At 43.4% G+C, this 19,952-nt stretch overlaps 1 protein-coding gene and 1 long non-coding RNA gene across 11 annotated transcripts in view; one reads left to right on the top strand and one right to left on the bottom strand.

Moving 5' to 3' along the window:
* Window positions 1-7,797, top strand: part of LOC144199140 (uncharacterized) — a 73,174-nt gene extending 65,377 nt beyond the window's left edge. For 2 of the 9 annotated variants that reach the window (XR_013326847.1, XR_013326845.1), the window contains 2 exons: window positions 629-1,098; window positions 1,760-6,724. This is a non-coding gene — a long non-coding RNA (uncharacterized LOC144199140). Of the gene's footprint in view, window positions 1-628; window positions 1,099-1,759; window positions 6,725-7,381 lie in introns of those variants that run through there. The other 7 variants (XR_013326853.1, XR_013326851.1, XR_013326849.1 and 4 more) reach the window with 7 other exon arrangements.
* The window catches only part of LOC144199134 (forkhead box protein O6-like), a 42,246-nt gene continuing 23,569 nt past the window's right edge, over window positions 1,276-19,952 (bottom strand). For both annotated transcript variants that reach the window (XM_077720556.1, XM_077720557.1), the window contains exon 2: window positions 1,276-5,246. In XM_077720556.1, coding sequence (XP_077576682.1) covers window positions 3,573-5,246 — 1,674 coding nt within the window. In that variant the 3' untranslated portion in view covers window positions 1,276-3,572. The remainder of the gene's footprint in view (window positions 5,247-19,952) is intronic.

Raw genomic sequence — 19,952 nt, 5'->3', positions numbered from 1 at the left:
TTCTGTTCCTCATTATCGCAGAGAGAGGGAGAGAGAGAGAGAGAGAGTGAGAGAAGCAGTATTAGCGCATCATTACTCATCCACTCAAGCATCTGGGAGCAGGTCCTTCCTCCTCTGTCGTGAATGTGGTCCGCCGCTCTCCAAGCTAAAGTCTAGACGCCTCTCAACGCCAACATAGTGAACATGTCCTTGAGATAGTTTGACAGATCTAAGCACATCAATTAATCAAAGATTTACTGGAAATCCATTCATTTTCTATCCCACTGAAAGATGGGGCCTAGTGAATTCTGTGACCGCACCTTTGGTCGCTGGGCTTTTGGTCGCCGCTCTTTTGGTCGCCGCTCTTTTGGTCGCCGCTCTTTTGGTCCCTCTTGGTCGCCTGTCAAATGTACTTAGATATTAAACAGTACTAAGATATTAAAGCCTCTCTCATGAGTATAATTTTGAGAGCTGGTTTCAACAGTAAACTCTGTCACCATTTGACTGGCGACAAAAAGCCCAGTGACCAAACATCCGGTCACAGAATTCACTAGAAAGGAAGCTGAAAGACAATTTGTAATTAATTAATTCATGGACAAAATATAAATAACATCAGTCTGTGAATCTGATTTTTTTTTTTTTACCCCAGCAGAGAAGGCCTTGCAGGCCTTGACGGTCCACCACTGTGTGCCGGTGGTCCCCCTGGGGCTTGACAGTATGCCGCTGTAGTGCTGCTCACTCCTCCTGCAAAAACACCTCCAGTGGGAGCGGGACAGCTGTGGCCAACCTATCCTGTCTTTGTGGGGCCATAACGAGCCTCATGACACACACCTATTACTACGACACTGACAATCTGGCTGCTTGTTTTTGTGTGTGTTGTGTGTGCGTTTAAGTGCGTGCCTCTGTCTCTCACACATATACACTGGCAGGCTCCTACATATAGTACGTCACACATGCACTTACAGCATTTTCACATGCAGACTGAATAACAAACGATGCTCCCAGATCCTCACAATTCTCATTCCCATCATCACCAGCACTGCAAACACAAAGACAAAGGTTGCCCACAGTGGGCTGAGATAGGCTCCAGCACCCCTGCTACTCCTGTGATCATCTGCGGTAAAGAAAATAAAAGAATGAATTAGTTTTATTGCTTGAGCACATGAAAGAAATTGCATATTGTGAAGAATTTAACATGCATGTCCATGAAAAGCTAAAAAATAACTTTTTTTCATCTTCCTATAAAGGACTTTTTATGTGTATGTTTTGACAGTAATGACAAACAAAATGTTTTTTTTATTTTAAATGCATTTATTTAACAGTCACCAGATGATGAGATACATTCTCTTGAAAAAAAAAGAAATAGACAACAAACTGATATTCTTTTGAGATTTTTTTTAAAAACTATTTTACAATATTCTTAATATATAGATTTTGTACAAAATAAATGTAAGTAAAACAGGAAAGAAGAGGGTGGGCTAGACATCTTAAAAAACAGGAGGGAGGAGAAGGATAGGAGTGTACAGGCGTTGACTCGAACAACTACCACAATTAGGATTCCAATCTCTTTCATAAATAAATATAGGAAAATTAGACATCGCATATAGCTCTCTTCTCGGATAGAAGTGTGTCGCTCGTTGGAATAACGCGAATGACCCATTTTGCTTACTCAACTCCACACTTCTTATAGTCTCTGCCATGTCTTATTGTCTCTGCCATGTTTGAACTTTGGCTGCATCAATGACTTTACCCCTAACCCATCTTTTGTTTTTGTCATCAGGCCGAAATGCTGCGGGGATCTTCTTGGAGGACCCAAAGAAGAAGAAGAAGAAGCATGAACCATAACTCTCTCAAGGGTAATGATAAAGAAGCTTCAGGACCCTACCCCCCTTCCCCCTGTTCCTTATTCTCCACCACACACACACACACACACTCCAACCCTCAGCCCCAAATCACAAACACAGACAATTGAGCATGGCACACGTGGGCGGGCGGGCGACCGACCGTAGTCTGGGAAGAAGGTCACACTTGCACTACTACCGACATCATTTCACCGACAAGAGTTTCCTCAGTGCTAATACGTCAGCGCTGTTGGTCCTTAGAATTAGCAACGACACAACGACAACTACACAACAACAGAATAAACACACGGAAAAAAATGGGGGCCAGGGGTGTGGGGAGTGTGTGGATGGCTTAGCCGGCTTCTTATCAAAACTACCCCAGTTCACACTGGCCATTTCCTATCTTTCGGTTTTACGTGTCAAGTACCGACTGATATGAGATGGGAGTTGGACACAAAAAAAAAACAGGGTGTGAAGCTGGGAATTTAGAATCGGAAGCAAATTGTCGCTGCAAAGATTGGCGGTGGCACTGGCAGTGACGTAGCCATGCATTTTGAAAGGGACAGATAAATAGATAAACCATGGCTCTTTTGTTCAGCCTTTAATGTGCTAATTTGCAGAGACAGCAGTATGGGGAAAAATTGTCAGTTTATCCCTCGAATCACCCAAAAAGATTTGTAAACATGTTTTCAGTTTAAGGCCAGACTATTTTTACATTTGCCCAAAGTGGACAGTGACATTGGCATCCCTGTGTTTCATCTTGGTTTTCAGCACCCATCTCGACTCCCCCACCTCGGGTGAGATATGGGAGGACAATGTGTTAGCTTCTCAATAATGACGCATCGCTGCCGCATCACTTTGGAGATTAAAAGCAAGATGCTGAATTTCAATCAAGCCCCATTAATGGCTCGCCGTGAGTAATGGCCACTTTGTCTCTACTGGCAGGCAAGGAGAGAGAGCCACTTCCAGACAGTAGGACAAGTGCGAGAAAGAGCGAGAGAGCGAGTACCTCCAGAAGCTCAGGTGAGACAAGGTGATACAAGTTTTTAATTCACCAAATTGCATGCAAGCGAGTAATGATAGAATCCATTTGGTGATGTAGTGACAACACGCCTTGGCCGAATGGCAAGAGGACATTAACTAAACATCGCATCCAACAGATGAGTCAAAGTGCCAAGGTCTGGATGTATGAGGCCATAAATAACAGAAACGCCGCGCTAAGACATTGGCGAGAATTGATTGGTTCTCATGAGCATGAATTTCATTAGCAGAAAAACGGTTCCGGATCAAAAATTGATTTGCATTTATTGAGTTTTTGCAAAGATTTTTGCGTTAACGTGATGCAGTCATAATGCAGCTAGGGGATTTTATATTTGGTCTCTACTTCTGACTCATTATGGGTCCTGTTTGAGTTTGAATTTTGACAGTTTATCAACTCACAAAACATGCAGGGTTCTGCAAGAGCTGCTTCGTGAACACGCTTGCGATAAAGTGCCTTGAGAGTTCAAATCTCATGGTAGATGAGAAGCAATGATGCTAAGAGATTGTCATCACATATAGCTGATATGAGGAAATATCAAATGAGACAAAGAGCTAGATCTCAGAGGGACCAAAAAGAGAAAAAGGGTAACAGACAACAAAGAAAGACATGGTCGTTTAGTCTCTGTGTCAAGTCAGGAATGCCACAGTTGAGCACAGTGCTTTATGGGTAAGATTGTTCTTTTGTGGGTACCAGGTGGGTCATCCCAGCATTTAGCCAGGCACCCAGCTCTGGTTGGTGTGGGTTTGCTGCGGAACGGTCAGTCCACTCATTCCCATACCCATACCCATGGTTACACCCATCCCCATTCCCATTCCAATACCCACCCCTTGGGCGAGGGAGCAGTCAAAGTTGAAGTCCATCTCCTCTCCAGAGTCCATGATGTCATGGAGGAGGATGGACTCCACGTCACAGTCCAAGCTGCCCTGGAACATGTCAATGTCCAAGTCAGCGGGAAGTCTCTCGTGCGGATGGGGCTGGTGATAACCGTGGTGGTATCCCCCAGTGCCGTTGGTACCAACCATACCCTGACCGTGGTGGAAGGGTCCGTTCACCATGGCTTGGTGTTGTAGGTCGGGGTAATGGTTGTGACGAGGGTGAGGATGTGGCGCGGTAGCCAAATGGCAGGAGTCCTGGGGCATGCCGAGCATCCCCGCCGGGTTGGGGGGTAAGGTGGTTGACGCCGGAAGGTGGGCGTGTGATGGAGGGCTGTACAAGTAAGGGGATTTGTGACTGTAGGTCTGCAGTGGGTTACCATTGCTGCAAGGGTTCAGCGGTGGCACCCGGGATGTGTGGTTATGGCTGATGCCATTGTGGCTGAGGCTGTGAGATGGGTTGTGATTATGAGCAGGCGTATGGCTATGAGTTCTGTTCTGGCTATGACTGTGATGTCCATTGTGACTCTGACCATGTCCGTTCTGGTGATTGACGTGGTGGCGGGTGTGGTGAGGATTGGAGCCGTTACAGGACATCAATGTATGGCCCTCTCTCTTTAGACCCAGCATCATTTCCTTTGGGCAGTAGGGCTGCCCGGCTGCCCCCCCTGTAAGAAGACTCTGCAGGGCGTTGGTGCTGGAATATGTTCGCATTGTCCCAGAAAATCTTGCTGGCTTGTTCTCTTGGATGGTTTGCATGGGCGAGTGGTGTCGCATCATTCCCATTCCCGTCGTTCCGTAGCCGCTTGTACCGTAGGACGCCTGACCTTTCACTCCAGAAGTGTAGTGGTAGACTGAAGTTTGGTGCTTGTGTCTTCCAACAGAAGGATGCTGTTGATGTTGCTGCTGTGAATGGTGGTGATGATAGCCGTCCTCCATCAGCTGTTCATCGAGACTGATAGCACCTGTCAGGTTGGTCAGCTGAGGCAATTGCTCAAGGGGAGGACAGCGGTTACCTGCCCCCATGGAAGGAGAGCAGGCGGTGGGCGACGGGTATAGGTGGGGGGAGGTGGAACATGACAAACCTCCCTCATCAGGCTCCTCCGGTTCCCCTTCTGCCAGGATTGGCGAAAGACGGCCGCTCAGGGTAGATGCCGACGAGCTGGCTCGAGAGTGAAGATCAGTCCAGGCATCAAACTCACTCTCCGTACCAGATGTACCTCCCGAGCCAGGTAGACCTTTATGAGGTGGACTACTGTGGTCCGGGGAGCCTTGTAGGCCCACGACAGTTGAACCTGCTCCAATTCCGGGACGACCGACCCGCTTGCCTCGAATGCGGCCTTTGCTCTTGAGATATTTGGTGTTGTTGTCCATGGAGACAGCTCGCCGTCTTGGAGCCTTGCCCATCTTGCCTCCATCAGGGTTCAACATCCACCAGGAGCTCTTTCCAGTGCCCTCATTCTGGACACGGATGAAGCGTGTGTGTAGGGATAGGTTGTGACGAATGGAATTCTGGAGAAACAGAAAAGAGCAAAAAATGGGTTACAAATAAAGGACTGTAAAGGACAAGTGTGAAAATATGGCTCTTCTTTGGACAGTGTTGAATTTACAAAAGAGAAAGAGTTTCAATGGCATTTTCACAAGTCAGCTCATGTCAGATATGGTATAATGCCAAACAATACTACAACAATTTACAACAATGTCCTGTCTGTCACTGCCACTGAGGTTGGAAAACCTTTTGCCCTAGATATTGCAAAAAGGAAGAAGGTCTTCAATGAAGTTGAAACATTCTGAATGGCGAGTCTACCCCTTTGGGTCACTTCCATATCTGTTATTACTGAAGTCATAATTCTGTGTAATCAGTGTCAATCCAAGTCATTGTGTCTTAAAAGTGTGAAAAACACAAACACCTTCATAGGACAGCCAATACTGATGGGGCGCTTAGACCCTGTCAGCCACCGCCAACCTGAAACGACCCGCAACTCTGTCTTTAGAGGCTCTCAGCACGCACATCAGTCCTCCCACTTTCATTCCCATCAATCTAGCTGTCCTCCTCTACATCTCTATTCAGACTGGGCCCTGATGTGGGCTGCATTGGATGGGTGTACTACTGTATGTTTGAAGTCTGTGCCAGTCTGGCTTAGTGCCAGCAGCCGTTGCTCTCTGGCGCGCGCTTTGAATGGGAGGATGTATCAGGAGATTGAGCCAGGGGCAAGGAAGGCTAATGGATGTATCCCAATTTCCAATATCTATTGCCACTGCCAATCTCCTTCCTCACATCGCCTCTATTTTCCTCTGTCTCGATCACAATCCCCTGCTTCTATTTTGTGGCTGAGTGCTTATTTTTTTTGTGTCATTTTCTTTTTTTCTCACATTTCTGTGCCCACAACAATCATTTGGCAAGTCTGCTTTCAATCGCTCTGCCGTCAATTATGCAGTGTGTCACCAATTACTCTCCCATTATCCTGGCAGCGTGTACAGTCAGCGACTCAGTAATACTCAGTATCTAATTTTTATATTATCATTTACATTTCAAGGGGAGCTGGATTCTGAATTTCCCAATACTCAAAAGATCCACTCACTTCAAAATTTGGCTTTTTTGTTGGCTTGCTAAGTGGTTTGGCGGCAGAGTAGGGAAAAGTATCAAATGAAAAAATAAAATAAAAAAAGAAACACCCCCTGCGGTTTAGGAATATAGCGTTACAATGGTTTTATTGAGATTGAGGGGTATGCACACTTGTACCATCTCCATTATGTCGCAGATTATTTGTATTCACGGCGAAGTGCGCGCCAGGGAAACAAAATAAATCAAATTCTGGCAGAGAACACACAGCAAGAGAGAAGAGATGGGAGGCGAACTGAATTCAGGTGATCTGTGAATGCCTCCTTGGGTTATCTCGCTGTGACACCTCCGGCGGCGCATTGCCATGGCAACCGGGTAAACGTGCAACAGCAAAACTATATCATATTGTGGCGTGTGTGTGTGTGTGTGTGAGAAAAAGCGAGAGAGAGAGAGGAATGGAAGGAGAGTGGGGGTGGGGAGTGGCGGAGGATGCGAGAGGTTCTTTTGATGCCGCTGCTCCAACACTAAACAGCCTTTCATCTCGGCTGTGCAAAGGCCCGCAGGGGACGCCCGCTCCCTGCTACTGACGGCTTCTCCATGTGCCAACTTCCCCCCAAAAAAGCCCCTCATCTTAGCCCTCAACCTATCACACGGCTGTAAATCATCCCCATCAAATCATGCTGAAAATGAAACACATATGCCATCACTCACTGAACACAATCTTGAATGTCTGCTTTTAATGATTTTTGAAAACAGATCACACCTCCTTCATTTGCATAAGTGCCTGTTCACTAGGGGGGTCGGGGGGGGGGGGGGGGGTCTATGACAGTAGTTTCAAGGTTCGTTCTGTGCGTAAAATACCGATGTGGGAGGGTCCGTTTTTGAAATTCGAGGCGAACAATAGCTTTAAACACTCGAATGCCATTAGCTCAATCTAACATTTAGCCAATTATCACAAATTATGGGTCACCTCACAACTTCTCAATCAATCAATTTCTTCATCAAATCATTGTAACAACCCTCCTGCAGTTTTGGCCAGTTATTACCATTTTTCCCTTTGATTTGTTACTCTGCTTTGTCGCAGACTTGAACGGCACCCTATTGTGCACACAAGGTGTGGAATTCTTCAATTTGCTTACTGCTTAAAACATAGATACAGTTATCTTGACTGTACAACTGTATTCAGGCAGGTTAGGGTGTTCAGACCCCTGCCAAAATGTGGTTACTTCAATGCCTAAGGAATGAAAAGTCTGCCTTACTTAAACTGGACATACACAAAAACAATTTTGTAATGCATCTTTAGCAACAATCATCTGACTATACAATAATGAAAAATTAAAATAAATTCGAAAGTCTTGATATTGTTAGATACTGTACTGTACCTGAATGTCCTTATCCATAATTCAGTGTATAAATCTGTATAAAAACTGCCACTTGTGATATATTCTAATAAAAAACTTCATAATAAACCTGGTTTTACATGCTCCTCATTAGAGTGAAGATGTGGAAAATGGTTTCAAGCCACCAGAGCTCATCAGAGACTAAATGGGGCCAACTCTAGCCGAGCTGCACTTGCACTTTAGGCTAAAACTCTGTGTGACCCGTCTGATTCAAATCTCAATTTTATCCCCGTGTGAGGGAAGAGCAGCCACACTAAACTTGGAGGGATTTGCCGTCATCCCAAACCCTCTTTATCTGATGAATCCACCTGCTAGAGAGATTTGGGAGATTTCGGACGGTGGTCAGCCGAGACCGTCGTCATCAAAACCACTGAAGCTCACTTTGCGCTACATCTTCTGGTTTCAACATCTGAGACTAAGACGCATTTTGCGACCGTTTCCACAGGGCGAATACAGGCTTCATTTCCGTTCCCCCCAAAACCGAGCTTGCGGGGGCAATTTGGCCAAACGATGGCCCTCACGCCCCCAAAACAGGCAGTCACTACTAATCCCTCTCTATCCCAGCGTAATCCCAGACAATCCTGGGCTAATCCCAAGTAGATTCAGGGGCACTCCCAGCTGGGCGTCTCACATACAGCCATGCCAGGTCAGTATGGATGCAGTGGGCGGCACAGAGACACATGGATTTAATGGAAACATCGTATATACAGTACCTTTCTGTAGAATGAGACCATCCCTTGGTAAACAACATTAAAAATGGGCTTCATTCATCCAACTAGTTTCTAAAGCTCTTGTTCTCAGGGTCACAGGTATGCTGGAAACTCACATAGCTTACTTGAGGCAAGAGATTGTGAACAGCCTATTTGAATACGGGTTTGCTGCCAAACACAGGGTACAAATAGACAAACGTTGGCGCTATCTACCCCAAATTTCAGTTTTTAACAGAGGAAAGAAACTGTAGTGCCAGGAAAAAAAACATATACATGGGATGAACGTGCAAACTTCACACAGAATTATTACCCTGCAACCTGTCTCAAGAATTGGGTAAGGTTCCCCTTTATGTGAACAACTACTTGGGCAAAAATAAAAAAGCAAATTAGGAATGTCTGCATGTCACATTTTCCAAACGGCAATTTTTGATTTGGTCAAAAACCAAGAAAAAACAAAAAGTAACAATTGTAAAAGATATTAGCAATCTAACCATTCCTAACCATTTTTCAAATAAATATACCGTTTAAAAAAACAAAAAAAAAACAGACTGTCAGTGGTCAGAGAGAGAGAAAAAAAGTCGCACATGAGTATTAGTTGCAAGCCAAGGCAAAATATGAAAAAAAATTATAATTTCCAGTACTAATAGCACAGCAATAGTGGAGCAAGTTACCTTCCGTCCTTGAAAAGGGGGCTAGCTAGCTTTGCCACATTTTCACCACCTTCTGATTGAATAGAATAAAATCAAAAACTTTATTATGTATTAAATATTCATAGAATGGAAATTTTTCCCTCCAGCCCCCTGGCTCGCCACAGCAGACAAATGAAGCCGCAGAAACATACAATGACAGGGGAACACACACACACATCACACGCTCGGGTCCGGGAAGCTACTTCCTATTCAAATCATTCCCTCCCTTTAATACAACGGGCCTTCGAGAAGACCTCTAAATAATTAATGAAGTGGTGGCGGGTCTATACAGATGCACTTTCGACTCCCATAATATTTGGGGGAGGGGGAAGAAGAAAAAAAAACAAGAGTTATAAGAAAGTAGTTGTTATGGCTTTGGCGACCAGCATATATACAAAGTGAATTAGGTCAAGAGGGGATATTATGGCTATAACGTAAAAGCGGATAAGGTAATTGAGAAGGACCAATCGCAGCCAATTAAAGTGAACAAGATTCTACTGTCTGATCAACTTCAACTCTCATTAGGGTTTAAATATCCAAATTGTTGATTTGGCTATAAAGAAATCTACCTAATTCTTCTTACTCAAACCAAAAGACTTGGAGTTAAAACATGGGTGGTGAGATTTGCCCAAATATGGCAAAACAGGCATTTTCGTGCCTGAGTAACTAATGTAATCCAGCTACAGAATATGACTAATACTCTTTGTAGATTGCATTTGTTCTCGAACTAAATTGTTATATCCTTGAAGCATCCAGAAAATTGTTTTTTTTAAACTAAATTTGTAGTTAAGACTGTTGACAGTATAATTATATATTCACAAACAAAGAAAATACTATCTTGGTGAAGTCGTTGCCCATGTTTTTGTTTATGTACTACTGAATGAAACAATTTGAGGTTGGACCTCGTGAGTCCTGTATTGCATATTTTTGATTTCTGAGTATTCTTCAACAAACCAAAAATGTTAATCCAATGGATGTGGGTGTCACAAGATAACAGCAATAACAGCATAAACATTGTATCACCATTTGAACTCCCTAAGCACTAAAAGTAATAATTACACAGTTCCAGTATAGTGATTTTTAAAGAATGTAGTAGTAAATTTAGAGTATATAGACTCTGTAACGTTATTATTACAATTCTTCCCTGTGTAAAATGCATCAATTAGTTAGGAACTATTTAAATTGCAAATACTACACCTACTTGTTTTCCTATGGATGAAAAACTCTCGATCCATAATTCTCTAAGATGCTACAAGATGGTGCGTGACCTAGTAAGAGAGTAGCAATTCTTGAAAGGAATTGCGTATTGTACAATGTGCAATACATTTCAACAGGCACAGGCATAGGAAAATCTGTATATGTTGCTAATAAATTGAGATTAGTCTGGGTTTTTGAGTCTTTCACACATTTTCCCAAAATCAGATCATTATTTGTAAGGGTACTGTTAGATGAGTTGGGAGTTATATGTTAAAGTATCATAAGTTGTGGTATATTTGGATTAGTAACACAGTGGAAACGTCATTTAAATTATCAGTCATACAATTACTCAACTTTAAATTCAGTTTTATGTTTTTCTAGATGAGGTAACTTGAAACAGAAATTGACTTGGTGTCAGCTCGTTACACGGAAAACTCCTAAATTAGAAATTCATAAATGAAGTGTCACAGTCTGGAAAACGGTGACGTCGAATTTGCAATTTCAAGGTCAAAAGATCCGATAGTCTAGCTTCAAGTGATTGAAGCAGCGATTTGGGCAAGGGTCTGTTAGGTCCGGTTCAATGATTTGTGTGGGATAACCTGACTGGCACAACGGCAGCTGCGTTCCGAGGTAAAATGGAGGGGTGGGTAAGGGACGGGGAAAATTGAGGGACTGTTAGGGGCCCTGTCCCAGGCACACAAAGGGGTGCCCTCGAAATGCCCCCCGCTCAACCCACCCCTAAAGAAGAACCCGAGAGGGAGCGAGAGGAAACAGGTCAAACGCTCTCATCGGGAGGCGCCGAGGTCTGGGAAGAAAGCACTCGGCTCCGATTGAAGCCAGCTCAAGGGCGAAGCGGCGTGGCGCGGCAGGCCCCGCGCAGAAACGCAGCAGCTGCTCTTGTAGTGGCAGCGGGTAGAGCTGCTTGCCACACTCCACTGGTATTACTTCAGCCTTTTTCCACGTAGAATGGAGCCATTATGTCTTGGTCAAAAGGGGTATCCCTGCATGGCGCGCATTCATTTGATGGGGCTAAATCAAGAGGGACTAACTAACACAAGCGCTAACTGTGTTTATTGTGAGGTTTTTTACCCGCGCACAAGGCGGCTGGGATCAGGGGAACGGCGGAGGGAAGAGAGGGAGCGCGGTGGGGCAAGAGGGGGGGGGGGGGGGGGGTCTCAACACAGGCACAGTTTTGTTCTGGGTAGGAATGAGTTTTGTCAGCTAAGCCTGTCTCCGGGCTATTGGTGGAAATTAGCGTCGGCTAAATATTCGCTTTCCCTGATTGATGTCACGGCTGGCGTTGTACCCCCACCCTTTTGAAGGGAAATAAAGAATCTAGGGGATAAATAGGGACAGGGTCGGGGGGGAAGGGGCGGGGCGGGGATTGGTGTCTGTGGGAGCCTTGAATGAGGTCTAAAGGGCCTAATGGTTGCACAGATATGACACAAAAGAGCCAAAACAATATGTTGTACCAGCGACAAGTGAGACTATGAAGCGAGAACATGGGGAATGTTTGTGTGTGCCCATGTGTGTGTGTTGTGTGTGTGTGTGTGAGCAAGCAAGAGATGTAGCTATTTGCCTGAGCAGCTCCAAGCGAGATGATTAAAATCCCTTTAGGAGGCTTCTTTAAGAGAGACAGATGGGCAGGGTGGCCTGTTTTTGGAATGCAATCAAATTGAAGAGATTAAAAATAGGCGAGTCGTCTATTAGGAGGTGAGAAACAGTTACTCCTCTGCCACACGACTCTCTCACCTTTAGAAGCGGCGTACAAGACACGCAGAATGAATAAACTGCTATTACGGGCATCGGGGGCCAGATGGAATCAGAATGGAGTGTGACAATTGCTGCCAGTGGCCGGGCATTTGTGTCCAGACATAAACCCTATAGAGCATACGATCAGAGAAGCTTTTTACAACAGAGCAGTGTAAAGTCGTTAACATCTATATTATTGAGATCAATAGATATTTTGTCATGATATATCGCCAAAAGTTTGATACTTTTTTTTCAAGAACTTGGTCAGAATGTTTTCTATGTCAAATCTGAAGGGTATCACATAAGATACCCACTATGTCTTATATAAACAACAGAAAATAAGGAAAATATGACAAAGTAAGGAAAATAAGACAAAGTAAGGAAAATAAGGAAAATATGACAAAGTAAGGAAAATAAGGAAAATTAGACAAAGTAAGAAAAATGAGGAAAATATGACAAAGTAAGGAAAATAAGACAAAGTAAGGAAACAAGACAAAGTAGGGAAAACAAGACAAAGTAAGGAAAACATGACAAAGTAAGGAAAATATGACAAAGTAAGGAAAATATGACAAAGTTGATTTACACAAGCATAGGGAAAAATGCAAAGGCCACACAGAAACATAAAAAAAATGAAAGTAAAAATTGAGACAATTATTTTAAAATGTTTTTAAAAGATTCAAAAGGACTTTTCCTGCTGTCAATTTATTTCCTAAAAGGTGCAATTAAAAAGAAAGTTTCCCATCAAAACCACAGTGCACATGACTGTTATTAGACAGCTTAAGCAGCAGATATGTAAATCTATCTTTTCACAGCCATCGCTTTTAATGCTTCTTAAGCGGATTTGCCCACAGTGTCCGCTTCTGAACGAGGGTGTGTAAATGTAATAACGGCGTCCAATAACCAACTCATTCAAGTGCCTCTCAGCTTGTAAAATGACGAGTTAGCACAATGCTCACAATGTCATTAAAGCCTTCAACTGATATTTGGGACCTAATACATTTTGTGAACACTGCACATTCAATAAGCCCCAAAACTCACTCAGTAGAATTTTGACTGTAATTATCACTTAAGTAGTGCATTAGCATAGGTTAATGACATAGTGTGTTACAACTCCTATACAAATGAATTTGACGCTGGTACCAATGTAAAGTAACTTAAACCAACAAACGTTACATTGAGTCGCAATTACACATCAGAATTAATCCAACAGCCATCCACTATTGTGTTTTTTTGGTACTCGGACATTTGGTCGCCGGTCTTTTGGTAGCCGGTCAAATGTACTTAGATATTTATCAATACTTAGATATTAAACTCTCTCTCTTAGATATTAAACTCTCTCCCATGAATATAATTTTGAGAGCTGGCTTCAACATCTATCACCATTTGACCGGCGACCAAAAGGGACCAAAAGACCGGCGACCAAACGTCCGGTCACGTTTTTTTTGGGGGGTGTAGTTATTGCCGTGGCATGAAAAAATGTCATATTCAGTTTAGACAAATCAGAAAATCTGTTACAAACCAAGTACCACTTTAAACAGGTAGGGAAATAAAAAGTTACCACTGTATAAAGAGGGCAATTTCATTGTTAGCGACGAATATTCAATCATCTACAACATGGCCACCACACATTCAAAGCAACAGCTGTCTTATCGCAGCACCGGATGTGAGCAGGTAAAGGAAAAAAATGCCAATGTGGTTTCCCTGGGCTCCTATTGTACTCAAATTGACCGAGTTTGTACAGTTGAGTGATTCAAAAGGTGCTCCATATCCGACCCCATTATTCTGCAACACCGCGGGAGTGCCATTTATGAAAAGGCTCAGAATGGAAAGCCAAAAGCGTGCACGCTTGTGCACTGGATCAGGAAGTAGCTGTGGAGATGGGCTTGTAATGGAGTTGGTGGGGGATTCCTGCCTGACTGTGCACTAATTGCAGCCAACGGTTGGCGAGCCGTCAGCGAAGCCCGCCCCTGGTGCCAAAGGGAAGCGCTGGCATCGGGGCGGCGGCTACGGTGGCAGCGGGGCGAAGGCCGTCACAGCTTTGGAGGGTAAAAATAGACGCGGACAGATTAGCGGAGCATCTGAGACCCGGACAGGGGATCGGAAAATCCACTCGGCTAATGCCAGGGACAGCTGAGTGTTGCCGGTGGGCGTAAAGGGGACACAATCTGGGCCTCGCATCTGACGCCCACGCATGTTAAAAGAGAAAAAAAAAGTGTTGTGGTGGACACGGAGAGCTGCTTTTTTATTATTATTTTTTTCACGCTGATACCTGCAAGGGAGGCCAAACTCACACCCACCCACGGAGGATTCACACAACAGGTGTTTGGGCTCGGCCACCTGTGGGGCCGGCAGCCTGCTCGCACTTCACACACTCTGTGCCTTGGGAGCAAACTAACATTTTCCACTGGGTTTGCCATGCCTTTGTTCACAAAAAAAGCAACACGAAGCCTTAGAGAAGATGCTTTATAAGCCTTGTTGTTTTTTTTTTTCTTAACAAGATGGGCAGGAACTGAACGTGTGAGCCTTCGCGAGTCCGTCTATGCACCTGTGTGTCCAAAGGCGTCATTATTTATACATCAGAGTGCTTTAATAGCAAGCAGATGAGGTGTAGGTTTGATTATGGAGCCTCTGCACCTGCATACAGACTCAAGTTAATGCAGTTTTTGTCATTGATTTGAGTTTTAATCGTAATGTACAGTCATTCAGAACGGTGTGAATATAATTTCTTACATTGGAAAGGACAGCAACTACACCACAAAAAAGCCACGCTGTTGAATGTGCATGAAAAGCCAACAATAAACACTGTATGAACATGTTAGAGTGTGCACTACAAATCAGCGCTTTTACTGTGGCACCTTGACTTAGGGCCACAGCACATTGAGCAAATGTTGACGGCACATAAATTTCAGCAATACAAACTAGTACTTCACTTTTTTAGCCACAGGTGCATGACAAAAAAAAACTAAAAAATGACCAAGGGGACACCATCACACTGCTCCTATAGCCAACAGACCCAATGACAATTTGCATGTGTTGACCTCTCAATGCATGTCATATCAACAATTTCCTTTCATGCCCTTTTTTTTAACACTCCTCTTAATCTCATTTATAACGATGACAATCTAATTTCCCAAGATCCAAAAGGTCAACGAACACCTAGATCACACTTTAATGAAAACCATTCTCAGCCTTTCCTTCAATTCCTTCAAAATTCCTTGAATTGCCCCTTTAATCGCATTCCGTCATGTCGTAATAAAACACAATACCTTGTGCGTACACACATCCACTGAAGGTGAAAGATAAGTCACTCAACTGCAATTTTTTTGTTAAGTGTTAATAAAATAAGCTTCTTAATTTTGCGCTCCAAGTTAAAGTGGCATGAATAAAACACACACACACGCCGGCGTGACACAAAGCCTGGCACACCGGGCACACTCATTACCGCAATGCCAAGCTACTAGTTGCTAAGGAGACCTGTGGGAGAAGGAGGGTTCCGTGTTGTTGCCATAGCAGCCATCTCGCTCCCTGCCAGCCTGCTCCCTCGGGGTGGGGGGGAAAAACAGCGCCAGAGGTGGTGGTGGAGGACGGGGCGGTGGTGGGGGTGCAGAGAAGAGGGTACAAAGGTAGGGGGCACCAGTTTAATCGGGCTATGAGGTGCCACGAAACTTCATTAGGCCCACCCCACGTGACCACACAAACACACACACACATGAGCACACAAAAAAGAGGACGAAGGAACAAAGGAGGTCTCGAACAGAGGAGACCGCCCGCTTGGAAGTTTGTTGGGAAGCAGAGGTCGACCAAGGCCACACGGAAAACTGCATGTGTGTGTTTGTCTATTTGTCTGTGGGCCTGTCTGCCGTGCAATGACCTTGACCTTCATCAACAGAATTCTTCTACTCCACCCTGAAAAGGCTGAAGTGGTCGCATAACAACACGTCAGCAGACGATACGGAGTTGTGTAGTTTGTATGGAACGAGCAATGTCAAGTGTTTTGGGCAGCTTTTGCTCATCATAATGTGGCCACAGTGTGCCGGAGCCTATACAAGCTAACTATGGGTAGTAGGTAAAGTATACTCAGAATTGGTTGCCAGCCAATCGTAGGGCACAATGAGATAAACAGAAAAAAATATTTGCGCACACAATCAACTTACAAGAGCATGCAAACTCTACACAGGAAGGCCTGAGCCCGGGATTTGAACCCTTGATCTCAGAACTGTGAAGCGAAAATGCGAACCACAAGTCCAATATATACTAGTTTAAGTTTTATCATGTGTCTCTGGTGTATTTATAATAAGTACTCTGATTTGTATCCAGATGTGAAGCACTAAAAATTGAAATTGAGAAAAATGTATGCCATCTATTGATACTGTCATCATTTAAAAATCATTTGTTTAAAAGAAGTTGTCAAAAAGTATTGATTACTCTTTAATTTTTGACACTTTAGGTTAATTCAAACTAATTGTGTTAAATATTTTATTAATTGATCATAGACTTTGTAATAGACAAATATCAAAATCTTGTCAAAAAGACTCAATATCGGATCATATCGAAATGAAAATGGTTATTTATACACCTGGTAAAGTAGCGCAAAATGTCTTTTTTTATTTGCCCACATGTGATGACATTATAGCAAGATAATGAAACTAAAGAAATAAAGAATGAAACTTGTTTCTTCTAGGAGGAAACAAACTTGCAAAATAACTTTTCTTTAATCCCTAGTAATTATTTCTTTTACTTATTTTAATTAGCTGTTGAATAGGTGAACAAATTATCAACTCATCCAGTATAGTCATTGATTTGAATTTGCAGAAAGCTGCTAAGGCCATTAATCAATTTTCCCATTTGTCCTTTTGTGGTCATAGCGGGGATTTTAATACATGACGAAGATTACGGTAAACGCGGGTCTGTTAATGAGGTTCAGATCAACATGATAAGTGACTTGCCGTCACAGCGACTGCACTCATTATCTTTCCGAAATCTGATGCTGCGCCAAAGCTTTTTTTTCCTGTTAAATTCTATATTGTGTGTACATGTGTGTGTGTGTTAAAGTCCACCATCAAATTGAGGCAAATGTCAAAATGCCAAATGTCTCCTCTCGGACTAAAACGAGCGCCTTAAAGTCAGCGAGCGGCTAATGAGAGTCTCCTTCTCGACAATACCGCCACTGCTTTTGTTTACGGGTTCCGAGACAGGAATTGTAAAAAACAAAATGGATGGTTGGGGATAATTCACGACAATGTGGTGGCGTTTTTAAGAGCCGCGTTACAACACCAGAGCGGTGGATCCTTTGAAAAAAATGATATACGAGGTTGTTCTATAGTCATCATGAGAACATTTTGGCTAGATTTACGCTGTGTGATTCAAGTGACATCATTCCCTGGTTTTTTTTCTCTCTCAAGTGGCATTATTTTGGATATGCATTGAGGGGTTGGGTCTCATTTTGCAAATACGAATGAGGTATTTTCCAATTTTAATATAAATCTGACATATCTCTGCCAGTGTAGCAAAACTAGGAAACAAAATTATGCTTTGTGAATCCAAACAAGAGCAAAAGTAAGGACTGTTTTGCTCATTGGTTGTCCATGCGGCCATTGACGTCCAATCCATCTGAGTTGGAAGGACCTATTGGCAGCCAATGAGTTAATACGATGGTGCGTCCATCATCCAATAAACTAAATTACTGCTGACAGTGGCCAAATGGAGTAATGAGATTTTCTCATTTCAATCAATAGAAGTGGAAGATTCACCCAAGGTCAAAAAATGGCACATATCATGTCTTTGTTCTGTATGTATTTTTGCTCATTTTGGTGTTGCACTGAATGATAGTGACGGAAGAGACATGATCTGCATAAAATTTGAGTGCTTCCATATTTTCTGTCAATCTCAATATGAGACGTACACGTTACTTTAACAAGTAGATAGAAAATGTAAGTTTGTTGAAAAAAATGAACCTTATTTGTTCTGTGACTGCACTCATAAATCAAAACATATCTAAAAGTATCTTTCACCAGCGAAATGGAATATACGCCATTATTTTGTAATATCTGAACAAACAAAGTAAATGTTCTAAACCAGAAATACTAAAGTTAAAGAGCTTATCATAGTTTCACAGCAAACCACTTTAATACCTCACAGCTATGGAACCCTGGGTTCGATCCCAGGTCAGTCCTCCTGTGTGGAATTTGCAGTCCCCCCCCCCCCCTTGTGTGGGTTTTCTCCGGGTACTCCGCCTTCCTCCCACACTCCAAAACCATGCATCAATAAATCGGTATAACATCAAATAAATCAGGTCACTTGTATCTAAAGGCACCTCAGGATAAGAATGAATTCAGAATCAAGGACTTGGCCCTATAGACAGAGTACATCCACCCTTTGATAAACCACTTAGTAGTGTCAGCAGGGTAAAAAAGGGCTCATTAAAAAGCTGATTAATATTTTTCTCACTATATCAACATTTTGAACCTTAGTAATGACACTGAGCACAAGACATCCTTGACCCCGCTTATCATTTTCTATGCAATTCCAGCCAACGTTTTTATCCATTTACATAAACTGGCATATGTACTTGCGACGAGTCCTTTAATCAAGTCGGGGCCCATGCGAGCCTCGGGGGGGATGATCCGATAAGCCACAATCGATCATTCTCGCTCTCTATTTTTATCCACTGCTAGTGTTTGGCTTTTTGTTTACTAAACCAATTTTACGCAGATTAAATAAGATTTGAGTTATTTATATTTTTTTTAAAGTTACTAACAAGTCATTGTTGCTAAATTCTCGTGAGCCTCACATCCGTTACACAGAAAAAAAGGAACAAGTGGGGAATTCCGGCAAAAGCCTAATTTTGATTTAGCTTTAGGCAAATTTTATCTTGTGATTATTTGGCAGAATTATCAGATAACATCAGATGACAAAGCACCATATTACCAAACATTTAAAACAAGGATATTTTACGACACTATTCATTTAATTGATTGGAGGCAAGAAGATCCCATGTACTATGCGTCATTTTTTTCGACTTCTTTTAGAATTAGTGCGGCCCAGTGGTACGAGTGGTTAGCGCGTCGACCTCACAGCTCTGGGGTCCTGGGTTCAAATCTAGGTCATTTCACCTGTGTGGAGTTTGCATGTTCGCCCCAGTCCTGCGTGGGTTTCCTCTGGGTACTCCAGTTTCCTCCCACATTCCAAAAACCTGCATTGTGTGCTGATTGGACACTCTAAATTGCCCCTAGGTATGGGTGTGAGTGTTCATGGTGGTCCGGTTTTGGCCCGGAGTCAGCTGGGATAGGCTCCAGCACCCCCATGAAAGAAAAGCAGTTTGCCCTTGGTGTAGGTATGCCAGAGATAAATGTAATTTGCAATGTGTTTTTCTTGTGAGTAATGTAGACAAAGGAACGCTGTACTTTTTATCAAACTGTTCGTATCGGTTTTCAAGCTTTCTAAAGTTCTCCTGGTGGTCGTAGTATAGCCGTGGCCTGACATCGTTTGATACCCTGCAGACCCCTTGCCCCCCACCTCGTTTTGCCCGTTTTCCCTTCGTTTGAAGCTGGCATGAGGACGATGAGATCCAGGGAGGCGCCTCTCATCTGAGAGGAATGAGGATACTGGGGAGTAGCGAGGGGGATGTTGTAAGGAAATGCACAAGTACCCCCTCCCCGCTGAGCTCCATGAAACAAAAAAGCGCCCAATTAAGTCAGTTTGAGTTAGGGTCTTATTGTGTGTGTGTTTATTGTGAGGGGGGTGGGATGGATGAACTGTGGATGCAATAAATGGAAATAAGGGGGAAATACGCTAAGTAGCTGAGACTATCTAAAAGGCGGCAGTGTATATGTATGGGGGGGAATTGGGTGAGGAACGAGGGGGGGGGGGCTTTTCCTTTGCTGTTGTGTACCCCCCCCCCCCCCCTT

This window comes from Stigmatopora nigra, chromosome 7 (assembly GCF_051989575.1).
Source record: "Stigmatopora nigra isolate UIUO_SnigA chromosome 7, RoL_Snig_1.1, whole genome shotgun sequence".
NCBI lineage: Eukaryota > Metazoa > Chordata > Actinopteri > Syngnathiformes > Syngnathidae > Stigmatopora > Stigmatopora nigra.
Note: the sequence above shows the minus strand (reverse complement) of the source record. Positions and strands in the feature narration are given on the sequence as shown.